The 12,196-nt window shown below is 38.7% G+C and overlaps 1 protein-coding gene across 1 annotated transcript; it reads left to right on the forward strand.

The window, feature by feature from the left end:
- Positions 1 to 5,452: 5,452 nt before the first annotated feature.
- Positions 5,453 to 12,147, forward strand: LOC124185131. The gene is made up of 7 exons (XM_046575564.1): positions 5,453 to 5,521; positions 7,777 to 7,984; positions 8,132 to 8,371; positions 9,136 to 9,222; positions 10,171 to 10,302; positions 10,387 to 10,538; positions 10,724 to 12,147. Exons 2-7 carry the CDS (start codon positions 7,778 to 7,780, stop codon positions 10,848 to 10,850), a joined length of 945 nt encoding a protein of 314 aa, XP_046431520.1. The 5' UTR covers positions 5,453 to 5,521; position 7,777; the 3' UTR covers positions 10,851 to 12,147.
- Positions 12,148 to 12,196: the final 49 nt, after the last annotated feature.

The raw sequence follows: 12,196 nt of genomic DNA on the forward strand, positions 1-12,196 counted from the left end.
GCACTTTTCAAAATCGCCAAAATTTTCGCCAAAAATGCAAAGGGGTTAGCCTTACTTTTTTTTGGGGCCGAAAATTTTTGGTCTCAGATTCGATTCGTATGACCCTTTTCCGACTAATTGGACCACCAGGAACTCAGAAAACGCAGCGAAAGGAGTGTGGGATCAACAGGAGAGAAATTACTGAGGAAAAAGCACCTGCCGAAAAATGTCGAAAATACAGGTTCTCGTTTTTTGGCTGTAACTTTTGATGCGTTGATCGCAGCGTGTTGGGACTGCGCCCAATCGATTACTCTCGCAAAATTACGTCGGATAAGTGCATGAGAGAATTTATTCCAGCACTTTTCAAAATCGCCAAAATTTTCGCCAAAAATGCAAAGGGGTTAGCCTTACTTTTTTTTGGGGCCGAAAATTTTTGGTCTCAGATTCGATTCGTATGACCCTTTCCCGACTAATTGGACCACCAGGAACTCGGAAAACGCAGCAAAAAGAGTGTGGAATCAACAGAAGAGAAATTACGGAGAAAAAAGCACCTGCCGAAAATGTCGAAAATACAGGTTCTCGTTTTTTGGCTGTAACTTTTGATGCGTTGATCGCAGCGTGTTGGGACTGCGCCCAATCGATTTCTCTCGCAAAATTACGTCGGATAAGTGCATGAGAGAATTTATTCCAGCACTTTTCAAAATCGCCAAAATTTTCGCCAAAAATGTAAAGGGGTTAGCCTTACTTTTTTTTGGGGCCGAAAATTTTTGGTCTCAGATTCGATTCGTAATACCCTTTTCCGACCAATTGGACCACCAGGAACTCAGAAAACGCAGCGAAAAGAGCGTGGGATCAACAGGAGAGAAATTGAGAAGGAAAAAGCACCTGCCGAAAAATGTCGAAAATACAGGTTTTCGTTTTTTGGCTGTAACTTTTGATGCGTTGATCGCAGCGTTCTGGCACCGGGCGAATGTCACCGGCAGCACAAAACTCTTTATCCCAGAATCCATTTAAACGACCCTTTTCCAGACTTATCGGTTTTCAAGGATCGCCACAAGGGCGTTGAGAGCGTCTACTGACATCCCTCGAAATTTCAAATCGTGCTCTAAACGTTATCGGAATGAAGCAGCAACACACGTCATAAGAAATACTATCAAACTACACCATCCGCAACTTCAACATTTTATATTCAGCATGCCTTAGTATAATGGACATTTTTTTACCACGAGATGTAATTAGAAGTTCATTTTCGTTACAAACTCTTGGTCACAGTAAATATGGGGAGATGTCAACAATGACCAATTTTATTGTCTTTGTGCACTAACCGTGGCAAAAATAAAGGAAAGCGTATCGAAAATAAGAGTAAATCATAAACTCATTCAAATCGTACTGATGACATACAAGCATATATGAATTATCATTTCATCATGCTCATGCCACAATTAACACGCAAATTCTTCAAACCGCGTCATGTGTCACTATTCCGTTTAAAGACGTTCGAAAGTTCAGGAAATTCCTGACCTTTTCTGAATTTTTAGTATATAATACGAGTGCGCATTGTTCCATTTAATACGCTCAATTTGATTTTCAAAATTCACACCGCAGAGGCTTATTGTCAGAGATAAACCTTTTTTCATACCATCAATGACGTATCTTGACCCCGATCATTGAGTCACTATAACCAAGTTAGTGAGTCCCTCGCATTCCTCTAAGAAACAGTTCGATAAACAATTGGAATCTATTAGAGCCATCCATTCATGAGCAATGTAACCCTCATGCAGTGACAAGTCAAACGAAATTTACGCCATGCAGGAATTATTCGCTCGTAATTCCCGGAAGTACCATCTTGGTGACGCGCCACCGATCTCTGGATTTTTCAAAGACCTCTTACAATTAGTAGTTTTACCGAAACTTTGCTAGCTTCGACAATTTCACAGTTCCGGTCGCAATGTATTTCATCCAATACTGAGATGTATTTTAAACGACACATGTGCCTAAAATCGTAATGCATGCTTGTTTTGTGGCAAGAAAAAATCTGGTCAGCACGCACCTAGATCCGGCATCTGATTGTGAGTTGAATCACCGCTGCGCCGCCTATTCGAATACTTTCTTTTCTCGTGCGTCATGACTCTTCCGGTTTTACGTTCTTTATCTTACTTCATTCACCACAAGTCCTTTGCCTGAATTAACTTGGTGTTGCGCAACTAAATCATATAAGGGCAGACAGAGAAGAACAGTGCGACTGATTGTGAATCCTTCGAGCGCATGTTTCATTTTTCGCACACAAAACTAACCGTTCAGCCAAGCAGCTGTAACGACCCGATTTCAAAGTGATTGGAGCACATATTTATTCTCTTAATTTCAACAAACTTGATGACATAGACAATTTGGAACATTAAAAACAAATTTCACAATGTTTCGAGAGTAAATTAAGGTCATTTTTCGCACGGTCATCCCATGCGCGTACTTATGTATCTTTCATATTCTTGCAATCCGTTATCGCTAACTTCGCTACAGACACGGTATTCCTGAAAAAATTTTAACGATCAATGATATATTCATAACGAGGAAGATTTATTTGGCCATGGATGTACAGATATACTTTGGATCACGCGTTTTCTGAAATTGCCATGCTTATCTATTGCCAGAACTATTTGTTCGACAAGTTGCTGTAAAAATGACCCACGAAAGCACGATTCCGTTTAACGTAATCTTGGAAAATCTCAAGGAAACACCTGTCACGAATGTCGATCAGGAACTTGGTGTTATTTTCTTACCGAGAGTGGAGGTAAAACGAAGCAATATAACCTGCTGCATGTAAAACGATGAACGAAGCAATTTAGAATCCGCCTACAATCAACTACCGTCACGAACGAATAGCCTGCGCTTGGTTATCAAAGACACAGCTGGTATGCATAAGCGCAAACGCAAGGTGTAGCATGAAACGGAAGCCCGTGGAATATAACGTGAGATGCGTGTTTGTCGGTCGCGTACGTGACCCAGGGCGGTCCATTTAGCCCCGAAGCTGGCACGCTCTGCATTCCACCACTGCGAGGACAAGGTCGCGTCCGTGAGAGAAGGCCCACGAAGAGGGTGTAAGCCGCATTCTACCAGGTGCCTATTCCCAGAGCGGTGTAACGGAGGGGAAACTGCAGGATACAAATGGTTATGTAAATTGACCGGCACGGTCCCGCTACGCCGCACGGATTTTCTGTGTCGAATAGCTGTAACGCTACAATTCTTTTAGCGCAAAGCGTACTCCGTATGTATGTGCATCCTACGTGCATGTATATGTATATTATAGAAACGTCGATCGCCGAGGTCGGTGGGAAATGCTGTCCTCGAGTCAAAATGAAACCCTATGAACGGCGTACCGATTTTCCCATAAAGCCTGCAGATCTTTTCCCGTAAGAATTATCTTATAGGTAATTTATTAATCTAAGTTACGGTGTCGATTAGTAAGAATAGTCGTCTGTTAAAATCGTTCGTCAGGCACGTATTATTTTTTATACGTGATATCTGCAACGTGAAGTGTGTACGTTAAAAATCGTTAGCTATAGACAGGAAGGAAAGTAACAATTTGTTTCACAAACCCGGTACTTACAGGATTATACCGGACGGATTTCTTGAGGGTTGACCATGCGAGTGATGCTTCGCCGACAAATAGACAACTAAGGTTACATCTTACACGTAGAAGTACCCCGGATGTAACTTCAGTTGCCTACCAACCGGGGAGGCTTTGTTGCATGTCTTGTTTTTAAATATCTGCAGATTAGATAGTACTGCGTATGATAGAATAAACCCAAAAATGAGCAATCACGTAATTTGACTCCTCCGACAATTAATTCTGTTCATGGTCAAATCACGAATCGGAACGCCGGGGAACCACGAAGGTCTGTATCATTCACGGTGTTTCTGTACAAAAGAATTGTTCCGACAACCGTGAAGAATGAATTAAATTACGTAAACATGTCCCGGAAAAGTTGGGCACTTGTAATTGACTTAATTTTTGTTTCCATAGACATCTCTATGTACCTTTTGCTTATAACATTATTCAGGGTATCTATAACTGTATGTAGAGCAACCTTATTACACCGAAAGAACACCACGTCAACAAGCTGAAGAACTTCATGTGAGAATTAGCGAGATGCTCCTAATAAGAAGAGTGCATAGGTGATCCAACTTACCGCTACTGAAACAGTTATGAGTTTATCCAGCCTCCTCATTTCTCACCTGCCACTATCTACAGGATAAGATGAGGTATTGACCGAAACACGTGACCATATGAACGTAATTTCAAAGAGGAACATAAACTATAGCCGCAGCGGATGCTGTATAATAACGTCCAGAACTGCAGTTACATGTGTATCTCATTTTATAAACTATTTGCAATAACTTATTTGAATTTCGTAGTCTGACAGGAAGCGTTGTAAAGTCCGTTACTGACCATCTCGTAAGCATTGTTTCTTATCACAAAGATAATGGCATTGGCTCTATAGGTTACTTTGCGATAACGGACCTGTGATCAGTGAAAATGCACTTCAAGTGAATGGAACGATGCAGATTTTAGTAGGCGAGGTTTTGAAATTCATTTGGAGCTTCCAGCGTTAAGCAAAGACCATCAAGAAGAAAGTACTGGGATATTTATATTTCTACAGTGATGAGAAAGCGATAATTTTTTGCATTTTATTTGATTTTAAAATAAAAGAATGTGTAAATGCAATTTTTAAAGCATCCAATGTAAATAACTTGTCGGTCACTTTTTCCAACACCATTTCTTCGAAAAACCAAGTTTAGAAAGCGACGTATCATGAGCAATCCGTAAAATACTATCAAAATAAGTTGTGGCGAGCTCTGAACACTGAAGAGAAAACGCGTCTAACCCTCTTGACTACACTGCATCGTTCCGAAAACATTCCTTTCTTACAAGCCCTTATAAGCAAACTTTACTGAACACTATACATTATATACTGTACACCTCTTTATATAAAACGAGAATCAGTCAGTGCAGGTCGTAGATGTATAGATGCAAAGCAAACTGACGAAGTTTTTGCATCTTTTAAGAAGAAGAAAGTTCAAAGTCTTTTGATGGTCGAGGTCAACCGCCACTTTTTACCGGTCACACCAGACCAATGAACTTTCATTAAGACGGTAAATAATTAAGTAGAACTCCGATGTACCCACGAATGCAATTTGTCTTTTGATTTGAATTTGTCGCTTAGTATCCGACAGGTTTACTTTCGTCGCCGTCGCCTCATTTGCGCACATTTGCGTACATTTGCGCAAAAGCAAAACGAAAACACCAAGTAGTAGTCTTGCACGGAATTACAAAATCAAACTTAAAAATCGTCAACGATATCCGTAACAATTGAGCCGGCCGATCGTATTGGTTAATTCCATTGAAAATAGTTTCAAAGGTGAAAGGTGATTGGTGGAACGGTCTACCCCCCCAAGGTGCGCAGGCTATATAGAAGACCCCGCCAGGAATTTCATCTTCAGAACTGAGAGACAGTGTCACGGTAATCTACCCGGAAATATCGACGTGAGTACAAAAAACATTCTTACTTGGTTATTTATTGTTGTCGATCATTTTTGATGCATCTCTCATATCTTGCGATTGGTTCATAATTCAATTTAAATTCTATAAGGATACAGGAATATATGTAACGTGAATAAATTAAGTTGACAAATAAAAACATATTTCTAACAAATCTAGCGGCGGCCCTTTCAAAGTAAATTGCACAATGACACAGTGAAGTTCCCTACATACTGGTTTAACGTCTTACACAACATTATTTGTTTCACGAGAGATTTCAATACGTGTAAGATATGTAAAATAACGGCACAGTATTCGTAGCTCGTTTTTTGTCAACTCATAAATTGTTTTCAGGTAAAATTAAATCGGAATACTTTCGATTTAAATGTTTTACAAAATGCCATTAAGTAGACTATTTGGGATAATTTTTGAAGTTCACTTTACATGAGTTCATTTATTTTAAGAAATGAATATACCTAGTAAGAAAGTAAGATACGACATAGACGCACTTAGACATTATCAGTGAATGCAGGTAGGAAATACCCTGAGTCAGCAGGTGCAAAGATACAGTTAGTACCTCGCCCAAGATTCTTTTTTCAACATTCAAGTACCAGTTCTGAAACCCAACGAGTCGTTTTGGAAAATTCCATCTGAAGGTGCGGGAGCGACAGATTTTCCGAAAGTGAAACAAGAAGTATTGAGGCCGTCTTGTCTCTAGTGAAATTAAAACATACAAAGGGCAGAGTAGATAAAAGGTAAATGAACCTTGCGACGACGCGTCTCTGCCGCATACAGCGATAGAGTAAATCGTGTCACGCTTTGAACACTTAAATTATACTTTCTAGACAAGGTTCATTACAATTGTGAGACAAGAATGTCTGTTCATGTTCACTACCATTCTATGAAAGGTCAAGGATTTATCAGGCGCACAGTCAGTCTTTTTAACATATAAAAATTGTAAATTGAGTAGTGAACTAAATAAACTTTAGTTATCGAATATTTTAAAAAGGTCATTGGAATTTGATGGATCCAGGATCAAATCACGAATGAATTACTCCATAAATTATCTAAATATTATCACAACAACCACCGTGGTGAGATTTTTTTGTTTTTCCTTTTTCCTTATTTGATTGGGTTGTTTTTTTTTTTTTTTTTTTGTTTTCTACCACGACTCTGCAGCGAGCTCGTTCAGTGGGTCACGACCGAGTTTTCGAATAACGGTTCGCATCAGGGTCAACAAACTTCCCGATCAGAAGTGGGTTAACAAGACAGCGACTGCCGTGGTCTCGTTGAGCGAGAGCTGAGACGTCGAGCTTACCTGTAGAGTTTGCCTTTCGCGGTCAAGGTGCGGCGATAGTAATATTATAGGTATACTCACACATTGACATGTGAATCGATGCATTCCTTCATTTTGCGAGTAACGAAATCGGATTTTTTGAGTATCAAACCTTTCCGTCACGCGTGGATAACGACGACGAGTAACTGAAGATAATCCCAATGACACAAATTATCTCACGGCATGTATACCAGTTACGAGTTTTCGAAAATACACTTTCTCTAACCGTTAACCACGCAAGTTCTGTTACTTTTCGCGAAATAATTATATCTGATTTCAGAAACCGACACTGTGCGTTTTATGATTGCAACGACGCTCTACCGCGTTTTCGCTAGATAATTACGCGCGGCTTATATACCGTGACGACGCGTGTTTTCTCGTTAAAATGTTACATCTTTCCTTAATATGGTTAAGAAAGAAAAAAAAAAATTACGAAAACGAATCGACACTCAGTGTTTGCGTTCACGTTACAATTCGTAAATCCGTATTTTTGAAATTTCAGTCTATTTTATTTCTTAAATTGTAATTCGATGAAAAACATCCGATCTTTAAACCCATCTTGCGTTTTTTAAATTTAATACCTGGAAACCGAGCGCTTTTCTATTCAGAGAAAATAATGTTGCGGTTGAAGATAAGTGTAGATTCCAAAAGGCAGTCACTGATCACGGTTAAGTGCGAACTTACAGTAAATGCAGCCTTTTGTTCGAGGGATTAAATCCGCTCCAAAGACCGACTGACCCAAATCGAGTTACCACGTTCACCGCATTCTTAACGGAACTTCACTCAACTATTAATGAGGAACACGGAGCTTGAGAGGCGGTCATTTCGTTCGTTTCAATTGCTTCGATAATAATCCCCGTGGTTTATAATTATATACTTCAACAATACACCTACAATACGTGATCGAATAAAATTTTTATTCCAGAATGCAGTACAACCAATTTGTATCCCTGTGCCTAGTGGCGCTTGTTTTGGGTCAAGCATCGGCGTTACCACAGCATCCTCAGTACGATGTACAGTACCCACAGCAATACCAGCAAGTCAGAGATCAGAGGAAATTCGCCGAAAAGCCAAATGCGATGAAGAAGGTCGCTCTTGACGATCTCGAGGATGTCAGCACCAACCAAATCCAGGTAACCGTAAGGAAACAAAGCGCAATTAATAATTGACAATAACGGTGTGTGCTATGCATATATTGTTTAAAATGCAACATTTTTATTTATTTTTTTCTATACCTAGACGAGTTTTTGTTGTAAATCGTTTTTATTTGTTGTCCTCAGGAAGGTAGCAGCGGCGGCTTTTCCTGGTCGAATATGCTGAGTATGGTGATGCATATGCTGCTCGGTCAAACCGGCGGCAATGCAGGACCTAGTAAAAATGATATCGACGATGGAGCACCTCCTAGCCCCTGGGCGAATATGTTGTCGGTTGGTCTACGCGTTTTGAGTGCCCTCCTGGGTGGACCTCAACAACAAGCTGACGGTATTGACAAAGTGGACAACCAAAGCAGCCCATTGCAGGTACGAAATCATACCCTGGAGCTCACCTCTTTGTACCTACTTTCGCACCTTTCTAACTTTTTAATTATGAACATAGATTGGTAAAGGAGACAATATTTCCTTTATACTTTTTACGGATAATTAAATTCATATGATAAACACATTAGCAGTTGCGAGCTTGTTCGAAAATATTAATAATACATCATATAATCCATAGATTTTGCGGTAATACTATTAATTATAGGTTTAATAATAATTAATGTAATGTTCCCTTGTACAAAAGATTCTCCGCATAGTACGTTATCACTGCTTCATTTAATTTTCACATATGCTTTTCACGTTGCTTTACCTGTATGTACTGCCTTATACCTATATAGATTGAAATTACAACACTGCAGCATCTTCAAATTACGTTTTACCCACTATTGGGATACATTGTAAATCGTCACGACACTTTCCTCACATTTTCACACCAGATTTAAAAATAATGATACGATTTTCAAGGCCAAATAAATAAACAAACTTGTTCAAATTTGTTATAGTATTTCGTCTGGTCGTAACGTGTGGTAAATTGAAAAAAAATAAATAGAACAAGCTGAACGCTGTTATAACCGTTTGGGATCGATATTTGTAAAAATGATTGGATCAAAATTATATCCGACACTAAGGTCATACAATGAACTGTAAAACAAGATGCTGTAGATGAAAGCAGCAAGTGTATTCGTTTGTATATATACATGAACAAAATTTAGACTTAGTGCACACGGCTGGTGTCGGTTGTTTAGGGAGTATTGACAGCGGTGCTGGGCGCATTTCTGGGACAGGGGCGAGATCCTGATCAGGTAGCAGTCATGGCAAAACAGGCCTCCGAGGTTAGTATTAAAACACCGATCAGTTGGTCCATCATTTTTGTTGCAAATAAACGTTTGCAAAAAACGTCCAATAATGCATTTTTCGTGCCATATTAATGAGCGTACGTTGTTACATTGCGTTTTACATATTTTATGATACATAAGCCACATGCCATTTAAGGGGGTGCCCTAGTCGATTTCGACGTTGTTGTACATATCTCGAAATATCGAAGTCCACGTATATCTCAAAGGCGAAAAATGGCTTGACAGCCACATCTATACACAATTCTGAACAAAAACACTCCAACAAATTTTCATTTAACGCAGAAATAAAGAAATAGCAAGAGTTCTACGAAATCACGATAGCATATTCGTAGAAATCAAGCCATTCCTTAATTTTGCATTAAATGAAAATGTGTTGGAGTGTTTTTGTTCAGAATTGCATGTAGATGTGGCTGTTAGGCGCTTTTTTCGTTTGAGATACATGGACTTGGATAATTCGAGATATATACAACAACGTCGAAGTCGTCCAAGGCACCCCCTTCATAAAGTTGAATACAGAACATCAAATGTTCCCACATCCTGCCAATAGCTTGGGGCTACATTGTGCTACCGTTGGTTAAACAATGCTACGTTTTCATTCACCTAAATTTATTCGGATCTCTTCGAAATCAGGTCATTTGTGCTTACTGTCATCACAACACATTGATGTTTGTACATGTCCCAGCAATCCCAGTAGATATAAACTAATTGATCAACTCCAAACGCCGAAGTTGCCGGATCAAACAAGATTAGCGATTCGAATCGTTTCTTTCCAAGTCGTTTCGCTTCGAAATCTTCGATGTCTCGAGTTGGTCAATTCGGTTCATCCTACTGACAGAGCGGGACGTAGATAGGTCGTCTCAATTATTCGCCGCCCACATTAACGGAACAGTTTTCATTTACAAAGAAATTTTCTCTGGTATGCAGTTCATAGGCATCGTTATGAACCTCTTGGACGCCCTGAAGACATCATTCTCGCACCGTTCTCTCACCGCCAGGTCTATGGGAAAGCGGGACACCATTTCGGAAGCCGCCGTTGCCTCAATTTCCATGCTCAAGGTAATCGGTGGTAGCGAACAGTTCCACTTATCCATTCGCGTATCACTTCTTACCTTACGCTTAATAACCGCTTTTTCCTTCCAGGGATACGTACGATCCATGAAATCTTTCAGCGGAGTCGGCCGCGCCGAAGATGAAGGACAACGCGGGTGTGCCGAGCGTGCTCTTTGCGAAGCTAACGCAGAATGTACCGCAGATACACAAGGGCAATCCTCGATCTTCTGTCAATTGGGATCGTGAGTATATTCTTATAAATCTATCGTCGTTACCTAAAAATTACAACAGATTTATGAATTAGTGGGGAAAAACCGAGTACTCCAATACTGCATGGGAAATTACGATGTATTTACTATTTGATAAATATGGGACAATATTCTTACGATAGTATTTTTACTTAATTTTTTCTCTCGGATAATTTTAGATACGCGACCAGTTACTTGCTTCAAAGGCAGAGTGGAGTTGCATTCGAAGCTTTATCCGAGGCTGGCCGACGCGGCCGTTCAGGTGAAGACTGTCGAACGCTTTTCTTAGACTGTAACGCAGTTTAATTTCGATTTAATCGATGATTGAACGTTATTTAGAGTTTTATTGGAGGCTCCAATCACTTTACGATCGCAATTAAACCAGAGTTTAAATCGAATTCATACACGTGGAAGTACGCATACTGTCGAAAGTTACGGTTTTGCTTTATACCGTATATACGACGCCGGTTAGACTTAGAAAAATATACGTATATAAATTATTAAAGCACCAAAAATATTTATACCGCACAACAATCGCTTGTATACATATACATATACATATATATACAATTTTTTACACTATCACATGTGATACTTGAGACGATTGAAATTGATTTAAAAACTTTTCAACTTCTCACTCAAAGTAAATATTAAAATAGGTACTTTCCACGAAAGAAACTTTATGAGGCCGCAAAAGCAACGGCGTATCATTGCATACGACACCTCGTCAGGGCAAAATTTTTAATTTATCTCAATTGTTTAAAAAAAGTCCTTGTAGGTTCGATTAACAAAGAGAGAAAATCGAGAGTTGACTCCTTTTCTTTCTTCATTACGAAGACGTATATAATTTAAAATTGAAAAAAAAACAACACTTTTTTGTAGAAGTAGACTGAATAAGACTTGAAACTTAGGTAAACTTAATTAATTAAATTCATCTAAGTATCGAGACGAAAGATAATATTTATTATAATTTATTGTAAATCGACGAAAACGAAAATTCATGCAGTAAGCTGTTCGAATGTTTCACACATTTTGAAGATATTCTTACGAGCCGTAAAAAAAATTTTCACCCAACAGGATCTAAGAATTTAAACCATCAAATGGACGAAATTTTTGTGAGATTGCTTGTAAGACATCTGAACCTAGGAATATACAATATTAAAATTTTGTTATTATCCATAGGAGACAGAGGTCGTTGATATAATCTAATTTTATATAATCGGCAGTAATACAGGATGCCTCCCAATATATTTATCAGTTAATATCTCAGGTTATTTCTTCGAAATTTTTATACTGTATATATTTTACTTGAGGGTAATTTTTTCACAGGTATTTAGTTCATAAACTTTCGCAAGGATGCTATGAATTCAAAAATTTCTAAATTAGTGATCATTATAGACTTTAATAACTACACGATATGAAATGTCCGCGATGAGACATCGATCCAAATCACGGAGATTGACATTTTTTACTGAAAATTTTTTTTATTCCTGTATATGCTGGTGTTTCGTAGTTGATAGACGATTTTATGTTTAAGTTGTATGTATGCGCAGAATGAGTGTAAGATAAACTATAATAAAAATGAAAAATTATTCAGATTCTACACATGTCAAATTATTTATTTATATATCTTGTACTGCATTCCCATATTA

Source organism: Neodiprion fabricii, chromosome 6, assembly GCF_021155785.1.
Source record: "Neodiprion fabricii isolate iyNeoFabr1 chromosome 6, iyNeoFabr1.1, whole genome shotgun sequence".
Taxonomy (NCBI): Eukaryota; Metazoa; Arthropoda; class Insecta; order Hymenoptera; family Diprionidae; genus Neodiprion; species Neodiprion fabricii.